This window comes from Entelurus aequoreus, linkage group LG20 (assembly GCF_033978785.1).
Source record: "Entelurus aequoreus isolate RoL-2023_Sb linkage group LG20, RoL_Eaeq_v1.1, whole genome shotgun sequence".
Classification (NCBI taxonomy): Eukaryota; Metazoa; Chordata; class Actinopteri; order Syngnathiformes; family Syngnathidae; genus Entelurus; species Entelurus aequoreus.
The window spans coordinates 42,149,013-42,169,208 of record NC_084750.1 but is presented as its reverse complement, the minus strand read 5'-3'; the positions used below and the strand labels follow the sequence as shown (position 1 = coordinate 42,169,208).

General features: G+C 33.6%; 1 protein-coding gene across 1 annotated transcript in view; it reads right to left on the bottom strand.

The window, feature by feature from the left end:
- The window catches only part of LOC133635736 (neuropilin-1a-like), a 179,648-nt gene extending 169,020 nt beyond the window's left edge, over positions 1 to 10,628 (bottom strand). The window contains exons 1-2 of the mRNA XM_062028986.1: positions 10,350 to 10,628; positions 4,723 to 5,066 (exon numbers count right to left, since the gene is read on the bottom strand). Coding sequence (XP_061884970.1) covers positions 4,723 to 5,066; positions 10,350 to 10,366 — 361 coding nt within the window. The 5' untranslated portion in view covers positions 10,367 to 10,628. The remainder of the gene's footprint in view (positions 1 to 4,722; positions 5,067 to 10,349) is intronic.
- Between the last annotated feature and the right edge of the window lie 9,568 nt (positions 10,629 to 20,196).

Genomic DNA, 20,196 nt, shown 5'->3' with positions numbered 1-20,196 from the left:
AATACTGCATAAGTAATAACATTAAAAATGAATAAATAAATACTAAAATTGAGAAAATTGGAGGAATAAACAGGAAAAAAAATGGATTAACTGGCTGGACTCTGAAGACAAAACATCCATAAACGTGCAATATATTAGTTTAGTTTAGTTTATTATTTAAAAAAAACATTATTTTGATAGAGTTTTTCAATTATGAAGAGAAAATTGGAGGAATAAACAGGAAAAAAATGGATTAACTGGCTGGACTATGAAGACAAAACATCCATAAACGTGCAATATATTAGTTTAGTTTAGTTTATTATTTAAAAAAAACATTATTTTGATAGAATTTTTCAATTATGAAGTGAAAATTTGAGGAATAAACAGGAAAAAAATGGATTAACTGGCTGGACTATGAAGACAAAACATCCATAAACGTGCAATATATTAGTTTAGTTTAGTTTATTATTTAAAAAAAAATATATTTTGATAGAGTTTTCCAATTATGAGGAGAAAATTGGAGGAATAAACAGGAAAAAAACGGATTAACTGGCTGGACTATAAAGACAAAACAACCATAAATTTGCAATATATTAGTTTAGTTTATTATTTTAAAAAACATTATTTTGATAGAATTTTTCAACTATGAAGAGAAAATTGGAGGAATAAACAGGAAAAAAATGGATTAACAGGCTGGACTATGAAGACAAAACATCCATAAACGTGCAATATATTAGTTTAGTTTAGTTTATTATTTTAAAAAACATTATTTTGATAGAGTTTTCCAATTATGACAAGAAAATTGGAGTAATAAACAGGAAAAAAACGGATTAACTGGCTGGACTATAAAGACAAAACATCCATAAACATGCAATATATTAGTTTAGTTTAGTTTATTATTTTAAAAAACATTATTTTGATAGAGTTTTTAAATTATGAGGAGAAAATTGGAGGAATAACCAGGAAAAAAATGGATTAACTGGCTGGACTATAAAGACAAAACATCCATGAACATGCAATATATTAGTTTAGTTTAGTTTATTATTTTAAAAAACATTATTTTGATAGAGTTTTTAAATTATGAGGAGAAAATTGGAGGAATAACCAGGAAAAAAATGGATTAACTGGCTGGACTATAAAGACAAAACATCCATGAATGTGCAATATATTAGTTTAGTTTAGTTTATTATTTTAAAAAACATTATTGTGATGGAGTTTTCCAATTATGAAGAGACATTTTGAGGAATAACCAGGAAAAAAATGGATTAACTGTCTGGACTATAAAGACAAAACATCCATAAAAGTGCAATATATTAGTTTAGTTTAGTTTATTATTTTAAAAAACATTATTTTGATAGAATTTTTCAATTATGAAGAGAAAATTGAAGGAATAACCAGGAAAAAAAATGATTAACTGGCTGGACTATGAAGACAAAACATCCCTGAACGTGCAATATATTAGTTTAGTTTAGTTTTTTATTTTAAAAAACATTATTTTGATAGAGTTTTTCAATTTTGAAGAGAAAATTGGAGGAATAACCAGGAAAAAAATGGATTAACTGGCTGGACTATAACGACAAAACATCCATAAACGTGCAATATATTAGTTAAGTTTAGTTTATTATTTTAAAAAACATTATTTTGATAGAGTTTTTCAATTATGAAGAGAAAATTGGAGGAATAACCAGGAAAAAAAATGGATTAACTGGTTGGACTATAAAGACAAAACATCCATAAACATGCAATATATTAGTTTAGTTTAGTTTATTATTTTAAAAAACATTATTTTGATAGAGTTTTCCAATTATGAGGAGAAAATTGGAGGAATAACCAGGAAAAAAAATGGATTAACTGGCTAGACTATAAAGACAAAACATCCATAAACGTGCAATATATTAGTTTAGTTTAGTTTATTATTTTAAAAAACATTATTTTGATAGAGTTTTTCAACTATGAGGAGAAAATTGAAGGAATAACCAGGAAAAAATGGATTAACTGGCTGGACTATAAAGACAATACATCCATAAACGTGCAATATATTAGTTTAGTTTAGTTTATTATTTTAAAAAACATTATTTTGATAGAGTTTTTCAATTATGAGGAGAAAATTGGAGGAATAACCAGGAAAAAATGGATTAACCGGCTGCACTATGAAAACAATACATCCATAAACGTGCAATATATTAGTTTAGTTTAGTTTATTATTTTAAAAAACATTATTTTGATGGAGTTTTTCAATTATGAAGAGAAAATTGGAGGAATAACCAGGAAAACAACGGATTAACTGGCTGGACTATGAAGACAAAACATCCATAAACGTGCAATATATTAGTTTAGTTTAGTTTATTATTTTAAAAAACATTATTTTGATAGAGTTTTTCAATTATGAGGAGAAAATTAAAGGAATAACCAGGAAAAAAATTTATTAACTGGCTGGACTATAAAGACAATACATCCATAAACGTGCAATATATTAGTTTAGTTTAGTTTATTATTTTAAAAAACATTATTTTGATAGAGTTTTTCAATTATGAGGAGAAAATTGGAGGAATAATGAGGAACAAATGGATTAACTGGCTGGACTATAAAGACAATACATCCAAAAATGTGCAATATATTAGTTTAGTTTAGTTTATTATTTAAAAAAAACATTATTTTGATTGAATTTTTCAATTATGAAGTGAAAATTTGAGGAATAACCAGGAAAAAAATGTATTAACTGGCTGGACTACAAAGACAAAACATCCATAAACGTGCAATATATTAGTTTAGTTTAGTTTATTATTTTAAAAAACATTATTTTGATATAATTTTTCAATTATGAAGAGAAAATTGGAGGAATAACCAGGATAAAAACAGATTAACTGGCTGGACTATGAAGACAATACATCCATAAACGTGCAATATATCAGTTTAGTTTAGTTTATTATTTTAAAAAACATTATTTTGATAGAGTTTTCCAATTATGAGGAGAAAATTGGAGGAATAACGAGGAACAAATGAATTAACTGGCTGGACTATAAAGACAATACATCCATAAATGTGCAATATATTAGTTTAGTTTAGTTTATTGTTGAAAAAATACATTATTTTGATATAATTTTTCAATTATGAAGTGAAAATTGGAGGAATAACCAGGAAAAAAATGTATTAACTGGCTGGACTATAAAGACTAAACATCCATAAACGTGCAATATATTAGTTTAGTTTAGTTTATTATTTTAAAAAACATTATTTTGATAGAGTTTTTTAATTATGAGGAGAAAATTGGAGGAATAATCAGGGAAAAAATGGATTAACTGGCTGGACTATAAAGAGAAAACATCCATAAACATGCAATATATTAGTTTACTTTAGTTTATTATTTCTTCGGTCAGCGGTCAACAAAAATAAACAAACAGTTTTACACACGGTTTGTTCACGGACCGTGGGATAAATGACCACCATAACAGACCAACAATACACATACACATGACTATTTATGATTATTATTATTTACGGAGTATTTTGTGAAGGCCTTGAGAACGGGAAGTGAACAAAAGTGCTAGCAGTTGCTACGTAAAAGGAAAAAAAGGGGGGTAGGAATAAATAAGCTCTGCTTCTTCCTACTTCTTTTCGAACACGTTCGGAAAAAGAGAAACTGGAAATTGCGACGTACAAATGTTGGAAATACACTCATGAATTGAACGGAAAGGGTTTAGGCTGAAGTCGAGCACTTATTGCACTTAACCTTATAAACAATGTCAAATAACAGCTTCCAAAAATTAGGAAATGTCCTTTTTTGCACAACATATTATAAATAAACTTTTTACACAACGTAAACACAACATAAAGACATGTGAACTATCCTTGTTAGTTCAACGTTTGTACCAATTATATACTATTTACTAACAGTTATACTTCCATTATTATTTATATCCCATAACATTGATTATAGTATTAACTACTGTGTTGATTCAAGACATTGAGCTTAAAGTGTTTTTTAAATGTGTGAATGGAACTGGAACATTTGAAGGTATCATCCAAGCTATTCAGGCCAGGCCCTAACCAATCTGGCGCCCTAGGCAAGATTTTAGGTGGCTAAAAAGCCAGGTTACTATCACATTCTGTAACAGACAAATAATTTCATGTAGGCTAACGTTACCTACCTGCTACCTCTGTCTTTTTCTCGTTTCTCCTCTTCTTTTCTCTTTTTTCTTCCCCTGGGCACCTGACGGTTTTGGCCGTTTTGACATCTTGTGTTGATTTTTTGATGTGGTGACGTCCAAAAAGAGTCACGATACGGGAAAGGAGGGGGCGCACCGTGCCGGGGGAGGGGGGGGCGTAATGTTGTAACAAATAATATTTCTATTAAATAGGCTTTACTTTGCATTTTAATTAACGTGGGATTATTTTATGTACTTAGAAATAATAGTACCAACTTCTTTTTTTTCCCCTCCAACATTTGTGGCACTGGCGTGGCGCCCCCTGATGGACGGCGCCCGTAGCATTTGCCTATACGGCCTATGCCACGGGCCGGCCCTGAAGCTATTAATCTGTACAGTAAACTATTTATATCCGCACCTTCTTTTGTAAATGCACCTTATTGCTCTTTCATCCTGCGCTGCAACCAGTTAATGCCACCAAAAATGTTCATATCTGTACTGTAAAGTCCACATTTGAATGACAAACAACGGGAAGTAGTCGCCTTGCAGACCGCATAAAGGGATTATTGAGGAAGGTAACAAGACGTCTTACACTCACCGTTTTTGAACGCCAGAACCACTGAGAGCGTCCCCGTCAACAGGGTCAGGACTAATCCACAATGCATCCTCGGTTCGTTCTCCACCAGAAAAAAACAAAAAGTATAAGAAGAAATCCGTAGATAAACTCCTCCAGGAGCAAGGGGGGGTAAAAAAAACCCTGCTTTTTCAGGTCTGCGGCATCCGGTTTCCGCTCGCAATTGCCCACTGCGCGCTTCTCCCCATCGCCCGGGCAAGCCGTGTCCTCTCCTCCCGTGAGTGATAGGCACCGAGACACGACCCACTCCCACTCCCACGTCCTTCTTTGCGTCAACGGAGGAGCTGCACGCGGGAGGCAACCACGAGCTGTGGGGAGGAGAGACAGGTTCAGGCGCGCTCTTTCCCACTCCAAGGGGGGGAAATAATCACCTTAAATGATAACTTCTCCTCTTTTACATGATCAATATGTTGTTTTGCAGTGATCAATATGTTATTTTACAGTGATCGATATGTTACACGCCACGCAAGTCTTTTTAAACCTCCAAAAAAGTGGCTTTTTTCCGCGTAAAAGCTGCGCTGTGGAATGAGATATACCCCACTCTCCCTTTCCTAAGGGGGACAAATCACCTTAAATGATAACTTCTCCTCTTTTACAGTGATCAATATGTTATTTTACAGTGATCAATATGTTACACGCCACGCAAGTCTTTTTAAACCTCCAAAAAAGTGTCTTTTTTCTGCGCTGTGGAATGAGATATACCCCACTCTCCCTTTCTTAGGGGGAAAAAATCACTTTAAATGATAACTTATCCTCTTTTACATGATCAATATGTTATTTTACAGTGATCAATATGTTACACGCCACGCAAGTCTTTTTAAACCTCCAAAAAAGTGTCTTTTTTCTGCGCTGTGGAATGAGATATACCCCACTCTCCCTTTCTTAGGGGGGGGAAAATCACCTTAAATGATAACTTATCCTCTTTTACAGTGATCAATATGTTATTTTACAGTGATCGATATGTTACACGCCACGCAAGTCTTTTTAAACCTCCAAAAAAAAGTGTATTTTCTGGTAAAAGCTGCACTGTGGAATGAGATATACCCCACTCTCCCTTTCTTAGGGGGGAAAAAATCACTTTAAATGATAACTTCTCCTCTTTTGCAGTGATCAATATGTTGCACGCCACGGAAGTCTTTTTAAACCTCCAAAAAAGTGTATTTCTGTGTAAAAGCTGCACTGTGGAATGAGATATACCCCACTCTCCCTTTCCTAAGGGGAAAAAAATCACCTTAAATGATAACTTCTCCTCTTTTATAGTGATCAATATGTTATTTTACAATGATCAATATGTTACACGCCACGCAAGTCTTTTTAAACCTCCAAAAAAGTGTCTTTTTTCTGCGCTGTGGAATGAGATATACCCCACTCTCCCTTTCCTAAGGGGAAAAAAATCACCTTAAATGATAACTTCTCCTCTTTTATAGTGATCAATATGTTTTTTTGCAGTGATCAATATGTTACACGCCACGCAAGTCTTTTTAAACCTCCAAAAAAGTGTATTTCTGCGTAAAAGCTACGCTGTGGAATGAGATATACCCCACTCTCCCTTTCTTAGGGGGGGGGGGGGGGATCACCTTAAATGATAACTTCTCCTCTTTTACAGTGATCAATATGTTGTTTTGCAGTGATCAATATGTTACACGCCACGCAAGTCTTTTTAAACCTCCAAAAAAGTGTATTTTCTGGTAAAAGCTGCGCTGTGGAATGAGATATACCCCACTCTCCCTTTTTTAGGGGGAAAAAATCACTTTAAATGATAACTTATCCTCGTTTACATGATCAATATGTTATTTTACAGTGATCAATATGTTACACGCCACGCAAGTCTTTTTAAACCTCCAAAAAAGTGTCTTTTTTCTGCGCTGTGGAATGAGATATACCCCACTCTCCCTTTCTTAGGGGGGGAAAAAATCACCTTAAATGATAACTTCTCCTCTTTTACAGTGATCAATATGTTATTTTACAGTGATCGATATGTTACACGCCACGCAAGTCTTTTTAAACCTCCAAAAAAGTGGCTTTTTTCCGCATAAAAGCTGCGCTGTGGAATGAGATATACCCCACTCTCCCTTTCTTAGGGGGGGGAAAAATCACCTTAAATGATAACTTATCCTCTTTTACATGATCAATATGTTGCACGCCACGCAAGTCTTTTTAAACATCCAAAAAAGTGTCTTTTTTCTGCGCTGTGGAATGAGATATACCCCACTCTCCCTTTCTTAGGGGAGAAAATCATCTTAAATGATAACTTCTCCTCTTTTACAGTGATCGATATGTTATTTTACAGTGATCAATATGTTATTTTACTGTGATCAATATGTTGCACGCCACGCAAGTCTTTTTAAACCTCCAAAAAAGTGTCTTTCTGCGTAAAAGCTGCACTGTGGAATGAGATATACCCCACTCTCCCTTTCTTAGGGGGAAAAAAATCACTTTAAATGATAACTTCTCCTCTTTTATAGTGATCAATATCTAATTTTACAGTGATCAATATGTTACACGCCACGCAAGTCTTTTTAAACCTCCAAAAAAGTGGCTTTTTTCTGCGCTGTGGAATGAGATATACCCCACTCTCCCTTTCTTAGGGGAGAAAATCATCTTAAATGATAACTTCTCCTCTTTTACAGTGATCGATATGTTATTTTACAGTGATCAATATGTTATTTTACTGTGATCAATATGTTGCACGCCACGCAAGTCTTTTTAAACCTCCAAAAAAGTGTCTTTCTGCGTAAAAGCTGCACTGTGGAATGAGATATACCCCACTCTCCCTTTCTTAGGGGGAAAAAAATCACTTTAAATGATAACTTCTCCTCTTTTATAGTGATCAATATCTAATTTTACAGTGATCAATATGTTACACGCCACGCAAGTCTTTTTAAACCTCCAAAAAAGTGGCTTTTTTCTGCGCTGTGGAATGAGATATACCCCACTCTCCCTTTCTTAGGGGGGAAACTCACCTTAAATGATAACGTATCCTCTTTTATAGTGATCAATATGTTATTTTACAGTGATCAATATGTTACACGCCACGCAGGTCTTTTTAAACCTCCAAAAAAGTGTCTTTCTGCGTAAAAGCTGCGCTGTGGAATGAGATATACCCCACTCTCCCTTTCTTAGGGGGGGAAAAATCACCTTAAATGATAACTTATCCTCTTTTACAGTGATCAATATGTTATTTTACAGTGATCAATATGTTACACGCCACGCAAGTCTTTTTAAACCTCCAAAAAAGTGTCTTTCTGCGTAAGCTGCGCTGTGGAATGAGATATACCCCACTCTCCCTTTCTTAGGGGGGAAAAAATAACTTTAAATGATAACTTATCCTCTTTTACAGTGATCAATATGTTGTTTTGCAGTGATCAATATGTTGTTTTGCAGTGATCAATATGTTGCACGCCACGCAAGTCTTTTTAAACCTCCAAAAAAGTGTCTTTTTTCTGCGCTGTGGAATGAGATATACCCCACTCTCCCTTTCTTAGGGGGAAAAAAATCACCTTAAATGATAACTTCTCCTCTTTTACAGTGATCAATATGTTATTTTACAGTGATCAATATGTTACACGCCACGCAACTCTTTTTAAACCTCCAAAAAAGTGTCTTTCTGTGTAAAAGCTGCGCTGTGGAATGAGATATACCCCACTCTCCCTTTCTTAGGGGATAAAAAATCACCTTAAATGATAACTTCTCCTCTTTTATAGTGATCAATATGTTATTTTACAGTGATCAATATGTTACACGCCACGCAAGTCTTTTTGAACCTCCAAAAAAGTGGCTTTTTTTCGCGTAAAAGTTGCGCTGTGGAATGAGATATACCCCACTCTCCCTTTTTTAGGGGGGAAACTCACCTTAAATGATAACTCATCCTCTTTTATAGTGATCAATATGTTATTTTACAGTGATCAATATGTTACACGCCACGCAAGTCCTTTTAAACCTCCAAAAAAGTGTCTTTCTGCGTAAAAGCTGCGCTGTGGAATGAGATATACCCCACTCTCCCTTTCTTAGGGGGGAGGAATCACCTTAAATTATAACTTCTCCTCTTTTATAGTGATCAATATGTTATTTTACAGTGATCAATATGTTATTTTACAGTGATCAATATGTTGCACGCCACGCAAGTCTTTTTAAACCTCCAAAAAAGTGTCTTTTTTCTGCGCTGTGGAATGAGATATACCCCACTCTCCCTTTCTTAGGGGGGGGGGAAATCACCTTATATGATAACTTATCCTCTTTTACAGTGATCAATATGTTATTTTACAGTGATCAATATGTTACACGCCATGCAAGTCTTTTTAAACCTCCAAAAAAAGTGTCTTTTCTGGTAAAAGCTGCGCTGTGGAATGAGATATACCCCACTCTCCCTTTCTTAGGGGGGGGGGGGGAAATCACCTTAAATGATAACTTCTCCTCTTTTATAGTGATCAATATGTTATTTTACAGTGATCAATATGTTACACGCCACGCAGGTCTTTTTAAACCTCCAAAAAAGTGGCTTTTTTCTGCGCTGTGGAATGAGATATACCCCACTCTCCCTTTCTTAGGGGGGAAAAATCACCTTAAATGATAACTTCTCCTCTTTTACATGATCAATATGTTGTTTTGCAGTGATCAATATGTTATTTTACAGTGATCAATATGTTGCACGCCACGCAAGTCTTTTTAAACCTCCAAAAAAGTGTATTTTTTCTGCGCTGTGGAATGAGATATACCCCACTCTCCCTTTCTTAGGGGTGAAAAATCACCTTAAATGATAACTTATCCTCTTTTACAGTGATCAATATGTTATTTTACAGTGATCAATATGTTACACGCCACGCAAGTCTTTTTAAACCTCCAAAAAAAGTGTATTTTCTGGTAAAAGCTGCACTGTGGAATGAGATATACCCCACTCTCCCTTTCTTAGGGGGAGAAAAATCACCTTAAATGATAACTTCTCCTCTTTTATAGTGATCAATATGTTATTTTACAGTGATCGATATGTTACACGCCACGCAAGTCTTTTTAAACCTCCAAAAAAGTGTCTTTTCTGCGTAAAAGCTGCGCTGTGGAATGAGATATACCCCACTCTCCCTTTTGATTCCCCCCCTTAGGGGGGGGAATCACCTTAAATGATAACTTATCCTCTTTTATAGTGATCAATATGTTATTTTCCAGTGATCGATATGTTATTTTACAGTGATCAATATGTTACACGCCACGCAAGTCTTTTTAAACCTCCAAAAAAGTGTATTTCCTGCGTAAAAGCTGCGCTATGGAATGAGAATCACGAGATAACCACTCTCCCTTCCTTATAAGAACACTTTACGCCACAAAATGAAGAATATCGCCGCATTTTTTTCAAAAAATGCATCTCAAATCCATCCATTTCTTACCGCTTGTCCTTTAAACATAGTCCAAAATGACACTGTTGCAGGCGCAATTTGCACTCTTGGTGCGCGGAAACGTGCACAAAGAACGTAATTCAATCCGTACAAGCAGAATAGTGTTAAAGAAAAAGCAGAATTACATAGAAAAATGTGTTTTTATGTCGTTTAAAAAGTATTAAATGTCATAATAATAATAATAGAAGAAATAAAAATGGTCACCTGTGTTCGAGGCGCATTCATCCAGCGCACCACTTTGTTCCAATTTATGCAAAAAAAGGTGAATTTTCTCCCCAAAAAGGTGAAAAAAGGACTTAATTCACTCCCTCGCTTGCTTTTCTTGGTTTACTCCGAAAGACAAGAACCGTGGATTCGGCTTGAGTGACGTAGAAGACCACCGCAGCCCCCCGGGGTTCCGTGCCTCTCTTCCCCGCATTCAGACGCGCTCCGGCGGGGAGGACTTCTCCGGATCTCCCGCTCCTTTTTTTTTTTTTTTTTTTTTTTTTCCCACAAAAAGAGTCCCGAAAAAGGTTCAGGACGTATTCGTTAAAAATGGGGAGAACAAAAAAAAAAAAAAAGATAGTGATAAGTCCTCGGCGACGTGAGAAAAAGCTCCAAGTTTGCTCCGCGTCTGCCTGCGCGGGTGCTGCGTGCGCACTGACGGACACGCCGTGGGTTTGAGTCCCGGCCAGCATCACACACCCCTTTTTAGCAGGGGCGGCGCGCACACGCACACGCGTGGGGGCGCGTCGGCTCGCCCAATGCGGAGCATTAATAGGCAGGAGAAAGATGTTCTGAGGGCTCTTTGTAGCAGGGGTGTCCAAAGTCGGGCCCCGGGGCCACTTGGGGGCCACAACGCATAGATTTTTTTAAATTCAAATGTAAAAAAAATATGGTAAATTGCAATAATTTCACCTCAAAATGTAGTGTATGTTATTGTGAATGGAAAAACAGTACTGATGTTTTTATGGTAAAAAAGAAAAAAAAAAAGGAAGCTCAGTTGCCGGAATTTGACTGTAAAATTGAAAAAAATCCCTGCATTTTTACAGTAAAAAAAAGTCAACAACTACATTTTTCGGTCTATTAATGTATTTTTATTTTGTTACCTGTAAAGTTGTCATTCGTTTATTTACTGTAAATAAAATAAATTTCATTTTTACAGTAACATTTTGGCACCTGAGCTGCCTTTTTTTTTTTTTTTAACCGCAAGTCAACATGTACATTTTTCGGTCTATTAATGTATTTTTACTTTAATAGCTGTAAAGTTTAAAATCGTTTTTTTAGTTTAAATTAAAAAAAACAAAACATTTTTACAGTAACATGTTGGCACCTGAGCTGCCATTTTTTTAATTTATTTTTATTTTATTTTTTACTGCAAGTCAACAACTACATTTTTTGGTGTATTAGTGTATTTTTTATTTTATTACCTGTAAAGTTTACATTTTTTTTACTCTAAATTAAAAAAAAATTGCATTTTTACAGTAAAATTTTGGCACTTGAGCTGCCAGTTTTTTTGTTTATTTACCGCAAGTCAACAACTAGATTTTTCGGTGAATTACTGTATTTTTATTTTATTACCTGTAAAGTTTACATTTGTTTTTTTACTGTTAATTTAAAAAACTGTATTTTTACAGTAACTTTTTGGCAACGCGTGGGGGCGCGTCGGCTCGCCCAATGCGGAGCATTAATAGGCAGGAGAAAGATGTTCTGAGGGCTCTTTGTAGCAGGGGTGTCCAAAGTCGGGCCCCGGGGCCACTTGGGGGCCACAACGCGTTTCTTCTAAGTGTCAACGTGGTTTTCACTGAGGGTTATCTTTGGCCCCAGAGTGATTTTATTATTATTAGTGATATTATTACACCATTTTTAATGCATTTTATTAGTAGATTATTTTAAATTAAAATGTAAAAAAAATATGGTAAATTGCAATAATTTCACCTTACAATGTAGTGTATGTTACTGTGAATGGAAAAACAGTATTGATGTTTTTATGGTAAAAAAAAAAAAAAAAAAAAAAAAAAAAAAAGGAAGCTCAGTTGCCAGAATTTGACTGTAAAATTGAAAAAAATCCCTGCATTTTTACAGTAAAATTTTGGCACCTGAGCTGCCAGTTTGTTTTTTTACTCCAAGTCAACAACTACATTTTTCGGTCTATTAATGTATTTTTATTTTGTTACCTGTAAAGTTTACATTCGTTTTTTTTTACTGTAAATAAAATAAATTGAATTTTTAAAGTAACATTTTGGCACCTGAGCTGCCATTTTTATTTTTTTTTTATTTTTTACCGCAAGTCAACAACTACATTTTTCGGTCTATTAATGTATTTTTACTTTAATACCTGTAAAGTTTAAAATCGTTTTTTTAGTTTAAATTGAAAAAAATAAAATGTTTACAGTAACATTTTGGCACCTGAGCCGACTTTTTTTTAAATGTTATTATTATTTTTTTTTTACTGCAAGTTAACAACTACATTTTTCGGTCTATTAATGTATTTTTATTTTGTTGCCTGTAAAGTTTGCATTCGTTTATTTACTGTAAATAAAATAAATTGCATTTTTACAGTAACATTTTGGCACCCGAGCTGCCATTTTTTATTTTTTTTTATTTTTTACCGCAAGTCAACAACTACATTTTTCGGTCTATTAATGTATTTTTACTTTAATACCTGTAAAGTTTAAAATCGTTTTTTTAGTTTAAATTGAAAAAAATAAATTTTTTACAGTAACATTTTGGCACCTGAGCCGACTTTTTTTTAATTTAATTTTATTTATTTTTTTACTGCAAGTTAACAACTACATTTTTCAGTCTATTAATGTATTTTTATTTTGTTACCTGTAAAGTTTACATTCGTTTTTTTTTTTACTGTGAATAAAATAAATTGCATTTTTACAGTAAAATTTTGGCACCTGAGCTCCCTTTTTTTTTTTTTTTTTTTTTTTTTTTTTACCGCAAGTCAACAACTACATTTTTTGGTCTATTAATGTATTTTTACTTTAATACCTGTAAAGTTTAAAATCGTTTTTTTAGTTTAAATTGAAAAAAAATTTTTTTTTACAGTAACATTTTGGCACCTCAGCCGACTTTTTTTTAAATGTATTATTAATTTTTTTTTACTGCAAGTTAACAACTACATTTTTCAGTCTATTAATGTATTTTTATTTTGTTACCTGTAAAGTTTACATTCGTTTTTTTACTGTAAATAAAATAAATTGAATTTTTACAGTAACATTTTGGCACCTGAGCTGCCATTTTTAATTTATTTTATTTTATTTTTTAACCGCAAGTCAACAACTACATTTTTCGGTCTATTAATTTATTTTTACTTTAATAGCTGTAAAGTTTAAAATTGTTTTTTTAGTTTAAATTAAAAAAACAACAACATTTTTACAGTAACATTTTGGCACCTGAGCTGCCATTTTTTTTATTTTATTTTTTACTGCAAGTCAACAACTAGATTTTTTGGTGTATTAGTGTATTTTTATTTTATTACCTGTAAAGTTTACATTTTTTTTAATCTAAATTAAAAAAAAATTGCATTTTTACAGTAAAATTTTGGCACTTGAGCTGCCATTTTTTTTGTTTATTTACCGCAAGTCAACAACTAGATTTTTCGGTGAATTACTGTATTTTTATTTTATTACCTGTAAAGTTTACATTTGTTTTTTTACTGTTAATTTAAAAAACTGTATTTTTACAGTAACTTTTTGGCAATGCGTGGGGGCGCGTCGGCTCGCCCAATGCGGAGCATTAATAGGCAGGAGAAAGATGTTCTGAGGGCTCTTTGTAGCAGGGGTGTCCAAAGTCGGGCCCCGGGGCCACTTGGGGGCCACAACGCGTTTCTTCTAAGTGTCAACGTGGTTTTCACTGAGGGCCACATGGCAGTTATCTTTGGCCCCAGAGTGATTTTATTATTATTAGTGATATTATTACACCATTTTTAATGCATTTTATTAGTAGATTTTTTTAAATTAAAATGTTAAAAAAATATGGTAAATTGCAATAATTTCACCTCAAAATGTAGTGTATGTTATTGTGAATGGAAAAACAGTATTGATGTTTTTATGGTAAAAAAAAAAAAAAAAAAAAAAAAAAGGAAGCTCAGTTGCCAGAATTTGACTGTAAAATTGAAAAAATTCCCTGCATTTTTACAGTAAAATTTTGGCACCTGAGCTGCCAGTTTGTTTTTTTACTCCAAGTCAACAACTACATTTTTCGGTCTATTAATGTATTTTTACTTTAATACCTGTAAAGTTTAAAATCGTTTTTTTAGTTTAAATTGAAAAAAATAAAATTTTTACAGTAACATTTTGGCACCTGAGCCGACTTTTTTTTAAATTGTATTTATTTATTTTTTTACTGCAAGTTAACAACTACATTTTTCAGTCTATTAATGTATTTTTATTTTGTTACCTGTAAAGTTTACATTCGTTTTTTTACTGTAAATAAAATAAATTGCATTTTTACAGTAACATTTTGGCACCCGAGCTGCCATTTTTTATTTATTTTTATTTTTTACCGCAAGTCAACAACTACATTTTTCGGTCTATTAATGTATTTTTACTTCAATACCTGTAAAGTTTAAAATCATTTTTTTAGTTTAAATTGAAAAAAATAAAATTTTTACAGTAACATTTTGGCACCTGAGCCGACTTTTTTTAATTTTATTATTATTTTTTTTTACTGCAAGTTAACAACTACATTTTTCAGTCTATTAATGTATTTTTATTTTGTTACCTGTAAAGTTTACATTCGTTTTTTTACTGTAAATAAAATAAATTGCATTTTTACAGTAACATTTTGGCACCTGAGCTGCCATTTTTTATTTTTTTTACCGCAAGTCAACAACTACATTTTTCAGTCTATTAATGTATTTTTATTTTGTTACCTGTAAAGTTTACATTCGTTTTTTTACTGTAAATAAAATAAATTGCATTTTTACAGTAACAATTTGGCACCTGAGCTGCCATTTTTTTTTTTTTAACCGCAAGTCAACATGTACATTTTTCGGTCTATTAATGTATTTTTACTTTAATAGCTGTAAAGTTTAAAATCGTTTTTTTAGTTTAAATAAAAAAAAAAAAAACATTTTTACAGTAACATTTTGGCACCTGAGCTGCCATTTTTTAAATTTATTTTTATTTTATTTTTTACTGCAAGTCAACAACTAGATTTTTTGGTGTATTAGTGTATTTTTATTTTATTACCTGTAAAGTTTACATTTTTTTTACTCTAAATTAAAAAAAAATTGCATTTTTACAGTAAAATGTTGGCACTTGAGCTGCCAGTTTTTTGTTTACTTACCGCAAGTCAACAACTAGATTTTTCGGGGAATTACTGTATTTTTATTTTATTACCTGTAAAGTTTACATTTGTTTTTTTACTGTTAATTTAAAAAACTGTATTTTTACAGTAACTTTTTGGCAACGCGTGGGGGCGCGTCGGCTCGCCCAATGCGGAGCATTAATAGGCAGGAGAAAGATGTTCTGAGGGCTCTTTGTAGCAGGGGTGTCCAAAGTCGGGCCCCGGGGCCACTTGGGGGCCACAACGCGTTTCTTCTAAGTGTCAACGTGGTTTTCACAGAGGGCCACATGGCAGTTATCTTTGGCCCCAGAGTGATTTTATTATTATTAGTGATATTATTACACCATTTTTAATGCATTTTATTAGTAGATTTTTTAAAATTAAAATGTAAAAAAAATATGGTAAATTGCAATAATTTAACCTCAAAATGTAGTGTACGTTACTGTGAATGGAAAAACAGTATTGTTGTTTTTATGGTAAAAAAAAAAAAAAAAAGGAAGCTCAGTTGCCAGAATTTGACTGTAAAATTGAAAAAAGACCTGCATTTTTACAGTACAATTTTGGCACCTGAGCAGCCAGTTTGTTTTTTTACTGTAAATTAAAAAAACTGAATTTTTACAGTAAAATTTTGGCACCTGAGCAGCCAGTTTTTTTTTTTACTGTAAATAAAAAAAACTGAATTTTTACAGTAAAATTTTGGCACCTGAGCAGCCAGTTTGTTTTTTTACTGTAAATAAAAAAAACTGAATTTTTACAGTAACATTTTGGCACCTGAGCTGCCAGTTTGTTTTTTTACTGTAAATAAAAAAAACTTAATTTTTACAGTAACATTTTGGCACCTGAGCTGCCAGTTCTTTTTTTTTTTACTGTAAATCAAAAAAACTTAATTTTTACAGTAAAATTTTGGCACCTGAGCAGCCAGTTTGTTTTTTTACTGTAAATAAAAAAACTGAATTTTTACAGTAACATTTTGGCACCTGAGCTGCCAGTTTTTTTTGTTTTTTATACCGCAAGTCAAAAACTAGATTTTTTGGTGTATTACTTTATTTTTATTTTATTACCTGTAAAATGTACATTAGTTATTTTACTGTAAATAAAAAAACAGAATTTTTACAGTAACATTTTGGCACCTGAGCTGCCATTTTTTTTTATTTTTTTTTACCGCAAGTCAACAACTGTGGATTTTTGGGTGTATTACTGTATTTTTATTTTATTACCTGTAAAGTTTACACTTTTTTACTGAAAATGAAAAAAAAACATTTTTACAGTAACATTTTGGCACCTGAGCTGCCAGTTGTTGTTTTTGTTTTTTTTGTTGTTTTTTTACCGCAAATCAACAACTGTAGATTTTTCAGTGTATCACTGTATTTTTATTTTATTACCTGTAAAGTTTACATTAGTTTTTTTTTACTGTAAATTTAAAAAATGGCATTATTACAGTAAAATTTTGGCACCTCAGCTGTCAGATTTATTTTTTTGTTAGTTTTTTTTTTACCAGACGTCAACAACTAGGTTTTTCTGTGTTTTACTGTATTTTTATTTTATTACCTGTAAAATGTGCATTTGTTTTTTTACTGTAAATAAAAAAAATGCATTTTTACAGTAACATTTTAGCACCTGAGCTGCCAGTTTGAGGGTTTTTTTTTACCACAAGTCAACAACTGTGGATTTTTGTGTGTATTACTGTATTTTTATTTTTTTACCTGTACATTTTTTTTTTTTTTTTTTTTTTTACTGTAAATTAAAAATATTGCATTTTTACAGTAACATTTTGGCACCCGAGCTGCAATTTAATTTTTTTTAAATTTTTTACCTCAAGTCAAAAACTAGATTTTTCGGTGTATTACTGTATTTTTATTTTATTACCTGTAAAATTTCCTTTTTTAAAAAATTGAAAAAAAAACAAAACATTTTTACAGTAAAATTTTGGCACCTGAGCTGCCAGTTGTTGTTTTTTAATTATTTTTTTTTTTGTTTTTACCGCAAATCAACAACTGTAAATATTTCGGTGTATTACTGTATTTGTAATTTATTACCTGTAAAATTAAATTATTTTTTTTTACTGTAAATTAAAAAAAATGAATTTTTACAGTACATTTTTGGCACCTGAGCTGCCAGTTTGTTTGTTTATTTACCGCAAGTCAACAACTACATTTTTCGGTGAATTACTGTATTTTGGACAACATAATGACAACATTAAAACACAGTAGCCTAGTAGGCCTAAGTATTCATTAAGTAGCACCATAACGACCAGCATTAAAACACAGTAGTGTAGTAGACCTAAGTAGTCATTAAAACAAGGCAGAGGTTTTATTTAACATGAATATTTGATATTTTTTGGCCACAGTAACATCACACACAGTTTGAACAGTAACACTGTGTTTGGATACAGGGAAACAAAACACAACTTTAATCGAGTAATTCTTGTACGCACCACTAGATGGAGCCAGTGTAGCACAATGTGAGAATCCCTGGTCTAATATTGTAGTAGAGCTAACATATGTTAAACACTTTCACACCATTTTAAGCTGCTTTTGAAATGTAAACGTTGTCTAAAATGATGTCATTGACTGCAAGAGAGTGAAGTAATGATCCTGACAGCCTGTAGGGGGCGTGAGAGCAGTGAGCTGCACAGCTGCTCTGCAGACACGCCTGCAAGCAGAGGAAGCTTTCTTTGGCTGCAGCTTACAGACGACATCCTGGAGCAGTCGTGACGGGACTAGACACCCGTCAACAGTCTAGTCTGTGACCTGTGAGCCAGGACTAGACACCCGTCAACTGTCTAGTCTGTGACCTGTGAGCCAGGACTAGACACCCGTCCACAGTCTAGTCTGTGACCTGTGAGCCAGGACTAGACACCCGTCAACTGTCTAGTCTGTGACCTGTGAGCCAGGACTAGACACCCGTCAACATTCTAGTCTGTGACCTGTGAGCCAGGACTAGACACCCGTCAACAGTCTAGTCTGTGACCTGTGAGCCAGGACTAGACACCCGTCAACATTCTAGTCTGTGACCTGTGAGCCAGGACTAGACACCCGTCAACAGTCTAGTCTGTGACCTGTGAGCCAGGACTAGACACCCGTCCACAGTCTAGTCTGTGACCTGTGAGCCAGGACTAGACACCCGTCAACTGTCTAGTCTGTGACCTGTGAGCCAGGACTAGACACCCGTCAACAGTCTAGTCTGTGACCTGTGAGCCAGGACTAGACACCCGTCCACAGTCTAGTCTGTGACCTGTGAGCCAGGACTAGATACCCGTCAACTGTCTAGTCTGTGACCTGTGAGCCAGGACTAGACACCAGTCAACTGTCTAGTCTGTGCCCTGTGAGCCAGGACTAGACACCCGTCAACTGTCTAGTCTGTGACCTGTGAGCCAGGACTAGACACCCGTCAACTGTCTAGTCTGTGACCTGTGAGCCAGGACTAGACACCCGTCAACATTCTAGTCTGTGACCTGTGAGCCAGGACTAGACACCAGTCAACTGTCTAGTCTGTGACCTGTGAGCCAGGACTAGACACCCGTCAACTGTCTAGTCTGTGACCTGTGAGCCAGGACTAGACAACAGTCAACTGTCTAGTCTGTGACCTGTGAGCCAGGACTAGACACCCGTCAACTGTCTAGTCTGTGACCTGTGAGCCAGGACTAAAAACCCGTCCACAGTCTAGTCTGTGACCTGTGAGCCAGGACTAGACACCCGTACATGCATACTGTAAACACCTACTAGTCCATTCTCATGTACACATAATGTTTATATTTGTTTATCCATTCACATACAGTGCATGCACACTGTAAACACTTACTAGTCCATTTTCATGTAAAATATTTATATTTGTTTATCCATTCACATACAGTACATGCACACTGTGAACACTTACTAGTCCATTTTCATGTAAAATATTTATATTTGTTTATCCATTCACATACAGTACATGCATACTGTAAATACCTGCTAGTCCATTCTCATGCAAAATAATGTTTATATTTGTTTATCCATTCACATACAGTACATGCATACTGTAAACACCTACGAGTCCATTCTCATGTAAAATAATGTTTATATTTGTTTATCCATTCACATACAGTACATGCATACTGTAAACACCTACTAGTCCATTCTCATGTTAAATAATGTTTATATTTGTTAATCCATTCAAATACAGTACATGCATACTGTAAACACCTACTAATCCATTCTCATGTACACATAATGTTTATATTTGTTTATCCATTCACATAAAGTGCATGAACTCTGTAAACATTTACTAGTCCATTTTCATGTAAAATATTTATATTTGTTTATCCATTCACATACAGTGCATGCATACTGTAAACACCTACTAGTCCGTTCTCATGCAAAATAATGTTTATATTTGTTTATCCATTCACATACAGTACATGCATACTGTAAACACCTACTAGTCCATTCTCATGCAAAATAATGTTTATATTTGTTTATCCATTCACATACAGTGCATGCACACTGTAAACACTTACTTGTCCATTTTCATGTAAAATATTTATATTTGTTTATCCATTCACATACAGTACATGCATACTGTAAAAACCTACTAGTCAATTTTCTTGCACACATAATGTTTATATTTGTTTATCCATTCACATACAGTACATGCACACTGTGAACACTTACTAGTCCATTTTCATGTAAAATATTTATATTTGTTTATCCATTCACATACAGTGCATGCATACTGTAAACACCTACTAGTCCGTTCTCATGCAAAATAATGTTTATATTTGTTTATCCATTCA